General features: G+C 42.4%; 2 protein-coding genes across 2 annotated transcripts; both read left to right on the top strand.

Moving 5' to 3' along the window:
* Positions 1-9588: 9588 nt before the first annotated feature.
* M406DRAFT_335297 (uncharacterized protein) lies at positions 9589-10580 on the top strand (the record flags this gene model as incomplete). The annotated part of the gene is made up of 6 exons (XM_040921023.1): positions 9589-9650; positions 9750-9829; positions 9890-10170; positions 10236-10271; positions 10306-10334; positions 10508-10580. 6 exons carry the CDS (start codon positions 9589-9591, stop codon positions 10578-10580), a joined length of 561 nt encoding a protein of 186 aa, XP_040771076.1.
* A 4137-nt stretch (positions 10581-14717) lies between these two features.
* M406DRAFT_104602 (uncharacterized protein) lies at positions 14718-15736 on the top strand. Its single transcript, XM_040915108.1, has 3 exons — positions 14718-15305; positions 15357-15516; positions 15572-15736. The coding sequence occupies exons 1-3, from the start codon at positions 14732-14734 to the stop codon at positions 15666-15668; spliced, it is 831 nt and encodes a 276-aa protein (XP_040771077.1). The 5' UTR covers positions 14718-14731; the 3' UTR covers positions 15669-15736.

Consider the following 15736-nt stretch of genomic DNA (forward strand, 5'->3'; position numbering starts at 1 on the left):
TGTCCTGGCTAGTGACCTGCATGTTGAATGGGTCATAACACGTATGAAATATAGTTATTTCGAATACTGTATTCTGCTCTTTAGCTTTACTAATACCCCAGCTACATTCCAGGCATATATTAATAAAGCGCTAGCAAGCTTGATAAATGTGATCTGCATTGTTTATCTAAATGATATTCTGATCTATAGTAATAATGCTAAGCAGCATATAAGCTATATTCGAGAAGTCTTGAAGCAGCTACAGTAATGGAAGCTATATCTCAATCTGAGAAAGTGTAAGTTCAATCAGCGTTCCACACAAGTCAAGCGGATTCAAGCCACTTGACAAGTGAAGTTGACGGTTTGGCGATGGTCTTCAAGACAAAGCAAGCGGCCTTTTTGACCAAGCGGCTTGCAAGCGAACAAGCAAGTGGCCTCAGTCCTATAGTGGGTCCTTATAGGCTCAGTTTACTCCACTTCTTTCTATTTTCTTTTAATTTTCTGGGTTTTTTTGGAAAGAAAAGTAAACCCTAACCCTGATAAGATAAGATTAGAATTTTAGCTTATATAATTTAGCTTATATAATCATAACTTCCATAATTCAGGCTTATATAAGCTAGAAATATGACTCAATCTAGGCTAGATTAGGTAAGGTGCTTTTTTAATCAAGCGGACAAGCAAATCAAGTGGCGAAGTACTGCAAGATAAGCAAGCGGCCAAAATAGTTAGCAAGCCAAGTGGAGGGGTACCGCTTGCCTTGACTTGACTTGTGTGGAACGCTGAGTTCAATATATAATAAATGAAATTTCTAAGCTTTATAATATTCTTAGAAGAAATCAATATGAATAAGGGATGCATTGTAGCTATTGCATAATAGCTGCTTCTACATACTATCTGCAATATTCAGATATTTCTTGGATTTACTGAATTCTACTATCGATTTATACAGAACTATTCCAAGATTGCTATACCATTAACTGATCTTTTGTAAAGCAGCAGTACAGGCATGATTGCGCTCTCGAACTGCATTCGAATAGCTTTCAAGATCCTAATCATGCTCTTTATAACAGCTCTATTGCTATGCTACTACAATGCTGCATTACTAATAAGAGTTGAAATGAATGCTTCTGCTTTTGCTATAGAAGCTATGCTAGCTTAGCTGTTTCAAAGCTGCTAGCATTCAATTGCCTTTCATTCAAAGAAGCTCTCTTCAACAGAAATACAGTATAGCATAAAGAATATTGAGCTATTAGTTATTATAAATGCTGTATCAAACTAACAGCATTATTTATTATATCTATCTAAGCTTATACTTATCCTTACAAACCATCTCAACTTGCAGTACTGAGAAACTAAATAGAAGCTATCTGCTTGCTAGTTACGCTAGCTAAATGATCTCAGCATATATAATCTCATTATTCAGTACTGCTTTAGCAAGTTTAATCCAGCTGATGAATTATTCAGACAGCTAGATTACTAGAGAGAAGAGGGAGCTGAGCAGAAGCTGCAAAGCCTTAGCAATTTCATTATAATAAAGAATCTGGAGAATCAGAGAGAACCTTGTATTAGTTGTATTCAAAGAGTGAGAGTGAAGCAAGCAGCAGATCTGAGTATCTTCTGTTTTCGAGTATGCGCTCTTTGCTATTCGAGCAAGAGCATGGAGTTTGAGCAGATAGCAAATCTGAGTATTTCCTGTTTTCGAGAGTGCGCTCTTCGCTATTCGAGCGAGAGCGCAGAGTTGAAGCGAAGTATTCGCTTAGTAACTAATATTGCTTGGGTATTGGATTGCGAACTAACTATTCTTCTGCGCTTAGCAGTAGAGCGAAGTGTAGTAATAGTGCTGAAGCAGCTTGCAGAGCTAATGAGAGCGCATTTGCTATGATTGCAATAAGAAGATGTTTTTGTTCAGATAAAAGCTTAGCGCAAGAGGCGAATATGCAGCTCTATAGCTAATATGAAGCTATAGCAAGTTATTAAGAGCTTGCTATGCTTTAGAGAATGTGTATTTATGCTAAACTATCTATCAACTTATAAGAAGCTTTTGGAAGTATATTATAATGATTCAATAGCTAGCTATTTTAGTATAGCTAAGTTTACTAAGATGATTTCTCATTACTATTATTAAGATGTATTAGCTAAGAATATGAAGAAGCATATTAATATGTATGCAGTATACTAGCGAATAAAAACGAGAAAACAATGCTTATACAGCCTGCTCAGTTTCTTACTACTAGCAACTCGCTTATAAGCTAAGATATTAATGAACTTTATTACTAATCTGCTTGAATTCATTAGTTTCTACAATAAGGCTTATAATGCTATTCTAGTAATTATTAATAGATACTCGAAGTATGCTCTATATATTCCAATAATAATATAGCTTATAAGTAGCAGCTTAGCAGATATCATACTATAGTATATATATCAGTTCTATAGCATTTCTGAGAGTATTATATTAAATAGAAGGAGCTTCTTTATAAGCTACTTCTGAATTAATTTCTGCTTTCATCTGGAGATTAAGCAGCGCTTAAGTACTGCATTTTATCTTCAAATAGATGAATAGATTAAGCAGCAGAATTAGAATCTCGAATAATACCTCTATACTTATTGCAGCCTTTCTTAAGCAGATTGAGTGCAGCATCTATCCCTTATACAAGCAGCATATAACAGCGCAAACTATAGCAGAACAGGATTATTATCTGCTATATTGCTCTACGGATTCTAACTAATAAAATCAATAGATATTAATATACAGCATTCAAGCTACATTCCTAAGATCTCAGAGCAGCTCAAAAACCTTGCTAAAGCTTATAAAGAGGCTTAGGAAAGCTTCAATTATGCAAGATAAGTATATACTAAGTAGTATAACAAATGCTATACTAATAAAAGATTCTCTCTTAGCAATCTCATTCTCGTTTCAGCTAAGCATTTATGCTAAAAAAGCATTAATAATAAACTAGCAAATAAATATCTTAGCTTTTTTCAAATGCTGGAGATTGTAGAAGTATATAAACTAGCATATAAGCTCGAATTGCTAGCAAAATATAAGATTTATAATATCTTTCTAATTATAGCTCTGAAGAATTTTAATAAACGAGATAGAGAAGAGCTTGAAGCGCATTCTAATATCAATCTTAAGAAAGAGGTGCATTAGAAGATGGAAGCTATTCTAGTATACTGAGAGCTATTTAGGAACTGCTAATTCCTTATATATTGAAAGAGATATAGCAGCAATAAGAATTTATGAGAACTATAAGCATTTATTAACAATGGATTATTAATCAAAGAATACAAAGTACAATTAAAGCAGTAATAATGCAGTGCAGAAGCTGCTTAGTTTTTGATTGGAAAACTAAAAATTCTTATATAGCTCATCTACTCAGAAAGTTAGCAATGCCCCTGCATTATAGCAATCAGTGCTAGTTATTTCCCATGCTGTAAAAGCGCGCTTACTTATCCAGGGTTTTTAAAGAGGTTACTCTTCCTCTTCAGGAGCTGCTTCAGAAGGCTTGCAAGCTGCCTCAGCTAGCATCTCCAGAGCGCTAATACTGCACTGAAGCAGCAACATCAACTCTCCGCTCATAACAGAGGCAGGAAATGCGCTAACTACCGGTGCAGGAGCAGCGTTTATAGAGCGCACCAGCTGGAGGATATCCTGCAAGTTCTTATTAGTCAGCTTCCGATTAAAAGAGCAGATATTGTTCAGAGCTAAATCTGCTTTGTAAGAAAGCTATAATGGCTTGTAAGCAGCGCGAAAGATAAGAGGGAGCAGGGGTAATACTATTTATGAGCTGGCAGGAGTAATTGCTGCAAGCATACTGAAAACAATGAGCACCGGAGCCTATAATGAATCAATATGAGGATTTGTAAGGCAAGGAAACTAGCGCATCTAACTGATTCCGATACTGAATCTCAAGCTTCTGAATGCAGCAATGCATGCATTCCTGGCACTAGCCAGCGGGGGAATGTACTGTATCCGGTTTCTCAGGGATCTTCTTCCTCTTAATAGCTTAGCAATGTTAGCGCAGCGCTGTATATATGATATATATGAGTACTTATGAAAGCTGTGAGAGTGATGGGAGGCGGGGCTTCTGGGGCAGGAGTCTCGGAAGACTTGAGGGGGGGCGAGAGAGAGAGCGAGAGCGAGGGAGAGGCTCTCTTGCGCTTCTTGCTGGCGGGGGTCTTGCAGCCATCACGCTGACCGCTGCAGCGGCTACGAGAGGGAGAGGATGCGGGAGCAGCAGGAGCACCCGAGAGCAGAGGGTGGCGAGAAGGGGGCACTGCGTTAACAGCGCCGGAGGAGGCATTGCCAGCCTCCGAGGCCTCAGGGGCAGTCTGACTCTCAGAGACCTCAGGGGCCAGTATAGCCTTTCCAGATGCATTGATAGCAGTAAAAGAAGACATCTGCAATGAATCAGCTTCTATGCAATGCTTCAGAGAGTAGAGATATACGTATCATACTGTTGCTGCTATTGTTATTGTTATTGCTGCTGCTGCTGCTGTAATAGCTGAGAAAAGGGAAAAACAGAAAGAGAGGGGGGTTTAGGCATGAGAGCGAAATAAGGAACAATAGTGCTCTACTAGCGCATGCACCCCAGGCAACCCTGTTATCTAGCTCTAGAAGCTATTCCGAGATTGCAGTAGCATGAACAACTATGCTAAGCTGCGCAGTCTTCGTAATCATGCTGCATCTGCGCTGCGCTAGCGCTGGGGCAACCTTCACGACATTACATGACTTATCAGCGGAGGGAAACTTGGCTCTCTAGAGCGGGGCATCTCGATAACAAGAACTAACTGATGAGAGGACTATTAACAAGTATGAAGGGATCTGTGGGTCTGTATGAGAGCAGCTCGGGCGCGTAGTTCCTGGGGATAGGAACCTGGAAGAGGGAGGATTCTGTTAGGGCTTGTATGCGCACAAAGGAAATAGGTAGCTCTTGCAACCCCTGGTGGCGGTCCAGGGCTGCTGCGAGAGCTTCGCTCTGAAGCAGCGCTCTCATACAATGCTGCATAGCCATCAGGCTATTGTTATCCCATCTAGTCCAGGCCAATTGTGTACATAAGGGAAAGGGGAACAACAGATCCAGCAGCGAAAAAGAGGAGGAGGGAGATAGGTTCAGTAGTCCCTTTGAATGGAAGCATCAACAGAGCGGCTTGGGAGCAGCTCACACCCCTTCACCTCACTTGTGTGCCCTTTTTACCCTGACACTGCAGCGCAAGAGTATAAGCCTGATCAGGCTTTAATCAGACATTGTTAAATAAGGAATGAGATCTATGAATCTCAATCCATATAGCGTTCAGACAGAGCATAGAAACCAATTGATAAAGCTTGCCAATATTAAGAGTTATTCGCTACAGCCTTTGTAACAAGCTAAATAGCTCTAATAAATCTTATAGCTACCTTTTTGCTTGATTAGCTAAAGGAAGCAATCAGAATATGGAATAAGCGTTTTCAGATTATATACAGTATGGTTGCAGCTGCTATACTTGAAGCAAACTCTATATGCAGAGAAGCTTTGCACTTGCAGCAAAAGCACTTTGATGCTCTTTAGCAAGTTATAGAGCTAGCAACAGCTGAAAAGAAGCATCATAAATAACTACTACTCAAACTTGGAATCTGGAAAGAAGCATGAAACAGTTCTTTCTATACTAAGTAGTAGAAAGCAATGCAATTAGAAATCCAGAGACTGGTTAACAAAAGGGTATAGCAGACTCTTGAGCATAGAAAAGCTAAAGAGAAGCTACTGCTATTCAAATGAATATATAGATACAAACTTGATAAGAATAATTACTTAATCTCATTCAAAGCTCGAATCTATATGCAAGAAGATTTGCAAAAAGCAAGCAATCTTCAAGATATGTATACAGCAATGCTAGCTGCATGCTTCTTTTGCATACTTATAGCTATAGCAGCATATTTTAATCTAGAGATTAACTAGATGAATATTATCAGAGCATTTCTGAATACTAGCAGGAAAAGCTAGGAAAGTATTTTCTGTAAGCTGCTTAATGGATTTAAGGAAGAAGAGAAAATTATGCTTCTGGAAAAGGCACTATACAGTCTGAGGAACTTGCTAGTACTCTGGTACAGGCACTTCTGCTCAACTCTGCGAAATCTCAGCTTTACATCCTCAACTGAAGAGCTCTGTATATTTATTAACAAAGCAAATAAGCTGATTATTCTATTCTATGTAGATAATATTCTGCTATTCTATCCGCAGAATCAGATATTAAAGATATGCAGAGTAAAGAAAGGGATCTTCGAAATATATAAGATAAAGAATCAGAGAGCAGCGGAATAGTTCTTAAGAGTTCGAATCATCAGAGATAAAGCTAACTGTATAATTAGTCTGATTTATAATGTATACATTGAGAAAATAGCTAACAAGTTTAGCCTTGCAGCTAATATAGCTTTAATACTTCCAATGCTTCTAAATCTTGAAAAGCTTATTAAATGAAAAGAAGAAGCATTAAAAGATTAAATCAAGAAGTACTAGGAGAAGATTGAATCGATTCTGTATACTGCTATTATGATAAGATCAGATATAGCTTTTGCATGCACTCTTCTCTTCAGATTTTTGATAAATCCAGGATTAAAGCATCTGGAATAAGCAAACAGAGTAATCTGTTACCTGTATGGAACGAGATTTCTAGCAATTCAGTATAGAGAAAGCTACTCTAAGGCTTAAGCTCTGCTAATTGCTAAAGATACTTCCTTTGCTAACGATGCAGAGAACCGAAAATCCTTACAAGAATATATCTTCAGCTTATTTAGAGATTCTATATAATAGAAAGTAATAAAGCAAAGCCTAGTAATCATCTCAATTACAGAGGCTGAACTATACGCTCTCTTAGCTACAGCTAAGGAAACGATCGCCTTATAACGCTTCTTTCAAAATCTTATCTTAAATCTTAGCAAGCTCTGAAATATCTTCTGTAATAATTAACAAGCTATACAGCTGATAGTTATAAAGCATGAAAGAATAAATACAAAGCTTTGCTATATAAATATATACTAAATGTAGCTCAAGTAGGAGTTTCAAAAGAGCAAATTCCAGATCTCATATATGCTAATACAGAGCATACTAGCTAATAAACTGACTAAGAATCTCAATTGAGCGCAATTCGAATACTTTAGAGTGCTTTTCAATCTTCAGAATATTAGCTATGCTTTGAATTAGAGAACTAAGAAGAAATCTAAAGAAATATAAATAAGTAATTCGATCTTATATTAGCTTCTTTTAAATGCTTTTAATTACTGAATTTCATTTATTAAAATTAAAAACAAGAGCTTATAGCTTAGAAATATTATTCAGAAATATGCAAACTAAGCATACAGTTTTTATCAAATAATGAACCAAAGAACTTAACTACAAAAAAATCCAATCATCTACTAAAGCTTAGAGCATATCTAAGCTTAAACAGAGCTTACTTCTTAAGTAGAGAGTAAAGAGTAGCTAGCACTGTTTTAATATCAGCTTTAGCTTTCTTATGCTTCAGATGCTATTTACAGTAAGATTCAACAGAATAATTATCAATAGAGCGCAAGACAGATTGAATAGCAGCTTGTTTTCCCTTCTTCTTAGCTAAAATTACAGCCTTCCTCTTCTTAGCAGAGCATAAAACTGCTTCCTTATGATTAGCCTTCTGCTCAGCAAGAAGCATATTATGCTCTTTCATGAGCGCCTCAATCTGCTTCTGCAGCTTATTAACCTCCGAGAACTTGCCTGCTTCAAAATGCTCAAGAGCAGCTTTCTAAGCCTATACAGCATGCTTGGATCGGATTTCCAGAGGAGCAAGATTGAGAGTGGAGTTTTCCTTCTTTACTCCAGCGCGCATTCTTTTTTTTGAGAGCATAGGAGCATCCATCTTCTCAGCAGAAGTAAATGTATGCTTAGCTATATAAAGCTTATTTACAAAAGGCATAAGGTAGAAAGGAACTGGAATATACTTGTAATTCTTCAAATACTGAGCATAGTAAGCAGCAGATAAGTTCTTCTGATTATAATAGAAACTATTAGAGCTGCTTGCAGCTAGACTCTTGATATAGCTAATGTATGGAATATTGCGAATAGCACTTCAGAAAGCATTATCTTAGCTCTTTGAGGAATCTGCAGCAGGAGTACTGGAAGGAATAGCTACTGGAAAAGTCTTTTTGGCTTGCAACCAAGGAGTTCTCAACTTAGCAGCGTCTCCAGCAGCCACATTGAAGCGCTTCTGCTGAAGCTTCTGCATTAATGCATCCTAGGATCTCAAACAAGCTATACTCTGCTCGGTAACAAGCCTTGTTGCAACTGGCTCAGAATTTGAAAAGCTACTGAAAGCCTGAAAAAGGGTTAGCTAGGTAAACATTGGAAGAAAAAGCAGTGCGAATCTACAGTCTTGAGCGCCTCCTAAAGAAGTATAGAGCTGTTTTCATCATTATTGTTATTATCATTGATAAACAAGCTAGAAATCTCTATAGAACTAGCATTAGAGCGCTTGGAAAGACTAATACTAATTGAATCGGAGATATTATCAACTGAAGAATGCAAAATCAGAGTATTAGCACAAGCAGCAGACGATTCGACTGAAGCTTAAGAACTTGAAGCAGGCAGGCCAGACTGCCATCCCTGGAAACAAGAACAATCAGTTCAGCTTATATCAATTCCTAAGCAGCTTTTTCTATACTCATATCAGAAAGAGAATGCTAACTAGCAGTTGGAATCAAGACAGGCTGAACAGAGCTTGCACTCTTCTCTATAGCTATCGAGAAACTACTATGCAACTCAGATATACTAGCAGAGGAGCTAGGATTTGCATTCAAGGAATCCTCATCAGTCTTTACATCGGGAGAAGAACTAGAAGAGGCTATATAGATCTTGCTCTCAGCAGAGTTGCTATTATTGGAAATAGCTATACTGAGCTCGCTGAGAGGAATAGAAACGTTAGACTCGCCTAACGAGAAATCTGGAGTAACTAGAAGAGGCATATTAACGTGCAGAAGCTTTCAAAAACCTTGAAAATAGATGGAAAAAGAGCTAGTTGAAAAAGAAAGAGAACTGGAAGGAGGCAAAGCAACTGTAAAACGCGCCCACATAAGCTTAAACGCATCTGCAGGGACCCTACAAAAGACTCACTTTTCTGGCACATCTGATCAGTCAGATGGGGGGTGTATGAAAAATGAGGCATATTTAATCCTAACTCTCTGTTTTGGTCTCCTCATAAACCATCTCAGAGCCTGGTTTAGTTACTTAGAAGATCTTCCTTTTGTATTAGATAGATTCAATCTCAATACTCATTCAGCCACTTCCACGTGCTCAGCTCATACGTTTCTCCTTAGTTATTGCTCTTGCAATAGTTGTACTTTTCCTGTTATTGTTCCCCGCAGCTGTGGCATAGCAGTGCTTGAGTGGCGCAGCGCCTACTCTCTGATAAAGCCTTGAATACGGGTTTCAAAGTTGCTATCTGACCGAATATGCTACATCGGAGCGGCAGATTTCTGTAGATCTCCGAATCTGCTGAGCGTATCTAACTTGGCGTAGGGGAGTCGGAGCAAGGAAACGCCACCTTGGCTTGCGCCCACGTTCGTGGCACGAATTGACGAACCAAGATGACTCGCATAACATAATGAGTGCCGAAAGTATCGAAAATGTCGAAGGGGATGTTCTTTCGTTCCTATTCTCGACCAGGTAAGCATGTATATATCGCCGTGGGGGAAGAATCCCAATACATACGACAATATTGTTTATCTTGATGGCAGAGGTCGGGGACTTTGGAAGGTGGTGCAGTTGCTCGGGCAGGGACAGGTTGCTCAGGGCTGGGACAGATAGGAGGGTGGTCAAGATTTTATATTCTCAGTTCTATGTACGTAGTGGATCTTCTCCTGCTAGACCTTCTTCGCCTGATAAACCACACTTTGCCCGATTAGCAACGGAAATGGATAAGCCGAACGCGATGAAGGTGGTCGACTCACAGTTGAACATACGCATTTTGGGATCCAGCCCAATGGAGGTCCAGCCATCAACCAAAACGCCTTTCGTACCGACTCGCTTCATCTTTGAAGGCCATGCTGAAGAATGCTTCGCCCTGCAAACTGTCATCAAGGGGAACGTAGTTGTGATAGCTGATCAACTTGAAACCCGCATCCTGGAAGCGAGCATGAAGGGCATACTCTTGCGCGTCCTCCTGGTATATCTCCAGAATCTCGAGGTATGCAGACCTTTTCAAGGTCCGATGAGCACTTTTCAATAGCATCTTAAACCCTTTATTACTAGGAAGCGGAGTCATTATTGCAACCCGTATCCAATCTTGTGAGTTGTCTACTAGTGGAATTTCCTCATCGAGAGCATCTACTCGAATTGGATTGTGATTGGGTAAGTTCCATCCCTTCAGATCGCTCTCGCGGGGTGACTGATAGATTGCTGTCACGGTTGAGTGAGAATAGGATGCCTTTTCCAGAGACTAAGATATGTTAAGACTTCCGTAGTCGAGGATGCTTTTACCGTGCCAGAAATTATTTGGAGCGCTTGAATACTGTTCCAAAAAGCTTATTGGATCGGGAAAATTTGGCAACTCTGCTACTGAGATGGGTGAACGCTCGTCTTCGCCTTCAAGAGTAGAGCAGGCTGAGGCCTCATTCATCATCCCGCTGATGCTGATATCATGCAGGCGAAAGAACTGTTCCAGAGTGCTCTTGAAAAGGCCAAGCACTAGTTTTCCCTGCTGTGGCTAGCTATAAAGTGTTATCGTTAGAATTGCAAGATATAGCAAGTTAGAATAGATACATATCTCATTCTTCAGAGAGTTGCTTTTGACTACTTGGGCGTATGAGTAACAGAGGGCTATATTTAGTTTCAAGAAATGAGGAACGAGAGATTTCAAAGGAGCTGTTACACGGATAGGGTGCGCCTAGCACAATGGCATCCGAGTTAAGCGCCGGGGCAAATTGGCACCATCTCAGCAACGATGAGTTGGCGACGATCTTTCGTGAACACGTCGACCCAACGTGCAGGAGTCTGGAACAGTTGGGCATCAAGGCATCACTACCAATGTAACCCTCGCCGTCTATAAGAAGGCGAGGCCAGGACGCCCTGACTGAGGAAAGGGGGAGGAACCTCAAGCACTCCTTAGACTCCCTTAGCAATTATCATTAAAACTGAAGCTACTTCAAAGCCCTCTACCAGAGCCCTTGTAACAGGAGCTGCAGGAAGGCTCTGAATTAGAAGCTTTGGGGTCGTCTCTGACATCTCGAGGTGGTCTCCAGAGTGGCGGTGTGCGTTCTCGAGATTGAGAAGCTGCAGGGACAATTGCACGCCTCGCTCAGCATGGCGCGGCCAGCAGGTATCTCCAATGGGCAGTTGAGCAGCAGCATTGACTCGCCCGGAATTCAAGCCAGAGCCCGGGAACGCCAAGTCGTAGCAGTGATAACACTGACGAGACCCAGGCGGGTGCTTGGCCTTTCCCGGCCCAGTTTCTTTTCCTTGCTCTCAGTATCCTCTGTAGCCAACAGACAGACTCATCCATCGAGAAGAACTTTTTCTAGCAAGTGGATCATGGGCAACAGCTCAGCAAGTTCACGCTATCACATGGTATCCAGTCCCATATCCCTACTCCCGAGATAGAATGCGGCAGTCTGACACTTGCATAGCGTGAATCTTACAGCCCATCCAGACCCAGAGCCTTGACCGGGCGCCTGGGATCTCAGTCCACTCACACCTCGATCCTTTTCCAAATAATTTGCTTCAAGATTGTCATAGCAATCGCGCTCGAGATCTTTATTCCAGTCTGCCAATTTAGCAGGAATCCGCAATGTCTGTCACATCAAAACATGGTCCCGATCATCACAGGTTAAGGATGCGTTGGGGAGTGCATGATCCATCTGCCATCATCAGAGCCAAAGGCTAGATAATCCTGCATTAACACTTTATTAATTTCTCCCTTTGCAGACCATCCGACCGTGGTCTTCTCCACACCACTCACAGGAATAAGGAGCGGCAAGAGGCCTGCATGGCGCGTGACCAAGTTGGCTATTGTTTTCGGCGTCTCTCCGGGATCCCGTATACGGGGCGGCTGTATCCGGGTGGAGAGGTTCAAATACGTCCATCCAAGCTGCTTGCAATAACATTGATGCCATTGGTTCTCATCATTTCACCGCTCGTTAACACGTACCATCCCCATCCACCTTGAGTGCATGTGATCATCTTGGAAGGATAAGCTCGGGCTCGGGGTTCTGCTCGAAGCGTGGGGGCAATACGGAGAGGAGCTGGTGCGTCATTTGCTATGTTGATTGTATTCGAGTTAAGATGGGCTGAGAAGGTGGACGTGGGGTGCCATATGCAATTAATAGCTGTTACGTGATCCAATGCACTACAAAGGTCTGCTTTGTACTCAGGGTTGAATCAGTTTGCAACTTTCTGCATGCTTTGCAAAAATATCATCTTCGATGATTTTGTGAAACCATAAGCTTGTACTCAGGCTCGTTAAAAGACAGATTATCATTGCATCATGCCTTCAAAACTTTCGGATAAGAAGAATGAGATCAAACTCTCTTGTCTGAGACTGCGAGAGACTCTTCAGGCTGCAATGCGGGATGGTACAGAACGAACAAACGTCCGCGGTATCGTAAGTCAAAAAGTCCAGGCTCTCTTCACTTTTGCTGTTCTAACGATCCAAATATAGAAGAGAAAGAAACTCACATCAAGGGCTCTTGATTAAGATACGACAAGATGCGAGAAATGATCTTCAAGCAGCACGCAACCCGATGTTGCAAGAATTAATGAAGTAAGTTTCCTAAATCTGGATTTCCTCTGCTGCCGTCTCTCACACTTCCCAGCGGGGAATGCCAACGCGAGATGGAACAAGAACTCAGGAAGGCAAGGAGCCACTTCCACAACAGAGAATCACGAAAGGGAATCAAGGCCCGAGATCGCAAGCTTCAGCAGTCCACGCCTCTCACGCGGCCTTCTAGCTCTCTGCTGCCATCACTAATGAGCCGTACACATACTGTAGCACCGTTAGACATCCATTTCCATCCGCCTCCTATGCCACCTCCAACCAACTGGATGTGAATAGAACAATGTTCGAAGGAGAAGAAGGGACAGGAAACAGCGGGAATAGGCAAAGGGAATTGAGAAGCAGAAGCGGGAAATAATGTGCGAAGGACGAGGCATGCGCGCGGCAGGAAGAAAGAGAGTGTGTGTGTGTGTGCACGCGCGTTTGTAGCACAGATAACCGGAGTCACACATGAACGCCCTATCATACGGCTTTCGGAATCGGCCATCGTGGATTGTTTACCTAAAAGTGCTGCCTTGTTTCGCCCCACCACCGCCGCCTACCCAAGCCTTCCATATGTCTCCTCTGCTATGCTGTCTGCTCGGCTGTGAAATATGAATTGCACTTGTGAATATCACAGTTAATTATAAGGACTGTTCGTTTGGGAAAATGCCTTACCTATGTGTATGGAACTGGGATTTGCCCCATTGGGCCATGGCTGCATATGTGGGATGGGAGCTGCCTGCGAATCCTCTAGCACGGCCTCCAACGCTCACTTCCGACAAGTAACGACAGCATGGTGGATCAGACCCTGGAAGAATGATTTCTTCCTCCAGGTCTTAATCGGCTGCTTCGACTACGGACGTGTGATCTTGATGTGTTCGGATTCCTTCCGCTGACAGCACAGTGAAGCGCAGGGGATATTTACCTGGCTTCCAAGGTTTCCGACCAACCTGCATTCATTTTGCATGACGGGCATCCACAATGCAGGCATTATTTCTGCTGTTATCTCTCAAGGTGATCAGAGCTCTTTGTGACATGTCTTCTACTTGAGAATTCGCCCGAGGAGTGCTTTTCTTTCTCGTTGGCATCACCGCGGACGTGTCAGCACCCTTGGGTAAACTGCAAACGATCCCAAATGATCCCACCAGGTCCTTGGAATGAGTATTATAGAACGGTACATCGCACATGAATCTTGAGGTTCCCAACTTCGATTTTTTCCTCTCCAAGCTATCGACAGATCCCGATCTCCTAGAACCAAGTTGTCCTTGCAAATATTTCCACTTTTCATCCCACTGCTTCTCTCAATATGGCATCTTCCAGGCTATTCTTCATCAGCAAGAAGAACTTTACGGTGGCAACTCATGCCAATGATTGTCCACAGCCCAGGGATGTGAGTACCCCTAAGGGTATATTGGCGTTTAATAACACGTATTTTCGATCACTATTATTCAAAGGTCTTGGTAAATCATGCTGATTGGAAGTGTGGTTGTGGACACCTCAATCCGGACAATGAAATTGTTTGCGGTGGATGCGGTAAAAGACCGCACTCAGGCCATTAGAGGCGGAGAGGTTATAGACCGAGGCAGAATTCAAACTTTACCCCTTTTACCCCGAGGCCTTTCCATCCCCAGAAGTATCCACAGTTCCGGCTATTCCCTTTCTATCCAGAATTGAAAGCCAACAACCTCCTGAGAATGCAGACTAGGCATGCAACCTTCCCTGCTCTGATTGAGAGAGAATTTTGTCGTGTCACTGAGGATCCACTCAGCTATTCCCATTTTGTACAGAATTGAGAGCCAGCAACATACCACATGTCCCTGGGCCCGCCTAAAGTGGATCCTTTCTTGACCAAGGAACTAGGACTCCGGTATGACGCAGGAGATCGCCTGACCGCAGGTGGAGGTGGAGCGGGGCGCCTTTTCCGTTCTTGTGCCAAATTGGGTTCTCTTGACCACCACAATGTCCACCTGCAAATCTGCGTTAACCAGTGTCCAATATGGAACACACGAGCAGTTGTCGTGGGTTTCAAGACTCCAGTGACTTTTCAGTTGTCTTCTATGATCCGAACCAACCGTCCGAGGGAAGGTTAATCAACGACGAGCCCAAGGCTAGGTGGGAAAGACTTGCGGACAGAATCGTATCAGCGCAAGGCAGACTTTATGCACGCCTCGAGACGCCGGCACTCGCTGATCTTGGCCTAGCACCTCGTGCTGGCCAGGACAAGACCCCAGACGCTGGTGGAAATCATCTGCTTGACATCACCACCCGTCTCGGGCATGGTACCAAGCTAGCAACCCCAGGAAGAGAGCTGCGAGAGCTACTTTTTGCGTCCATCTGCTCAATATTATATGCCTCGGGGCGCGCCGCACCAGAGGAGCTCGACAGGATTATGGGCATTTGTGTGCAATCCTCAAACTCCAGATATCTAGATCGGCTAAAAAGGGGTGCAAAGATTGCCAACGAGATTATCGCCTTGTGGGCCGTCCCGGAAGACCATGCTTGCAGGAATGGATGCCAGCTCGACACCCAGCTGCAACGACTTGATCAAGCAACACAAGCAATTCTCCAAGGTATGCCTTGTTACTAGCTTCCTGTTGCCTCATAATGCTAACCAAGCTCAGCTCGTTTAACCCTACCACAATGGGGACTTTTGAACAGTAACAGCAGCAACGTGAAAAGATACATACAGTCTCACCCTTTACCTCACGCACCGCCTACTACTGCGAGACCGCCGCTGTTCATCCCGTGTCTCATCGAATCCATTACCAGCGGAATTTTAAGGTACATAGCTTTTGCTTTCTTCACAGCTCGAAGCCGATGAGTAACATGCCAACAGTATCCCGCAGATATGTTCCTATCTGGGCTATAGTTCGGAACTAGCATCACGTATGGCCGAGGTTCGCTCGTGGCGGAGCCCGTCACTCGAGTCTTAAATAAAGTGAATTCGCGTGATTATTGGTCTTGGGATAATCTGATCGCTTAGTAATTACCAATATTTGTG

The sequence above is a fragment of the Cryphonectria parasitica genome (assembly GCF_011745365.1).
Source record: "Cryphonectria parasitica EP155 unplaced genomic scaffold M406scaffold_11, whole genome shotgun sequence".
Lineage (NCBI taxonomy): Eukaryota > Fungi > Ascomycota > Sordariomycetes > Diaporthales > Cryphonectriaceae > Cryphonectria > Cryphonectria parasitica.

What these genes read in the sequence shown, in the direction of transcription:
- M406DRAFT_104602 (XM_040915108.1), top strand. Translation starts at nt 14,732, where the DNA reads ATGGAACACACGAGCAGTTGTCGTGGGTTTCAAGACTCCAGTGACTTT. An exon ending in AACACAAGCAATTCTCCAAG is followed by an intron (nt 15,306 to 15,356) that starts GTATGCCTTGTT and finishes AACCAAGCTCAG; the next exon opens with CTCGTTTAACCCTACCACAA. An exon ending in ATTACCAGCGGAATTTTAAG is followed by an intron (nt 15,517 to 15,571) that starts GTACATAGCTTT and finishes ACATGCCAACAG; the next exon opens with TATCCCGCAGATATGTTCCT.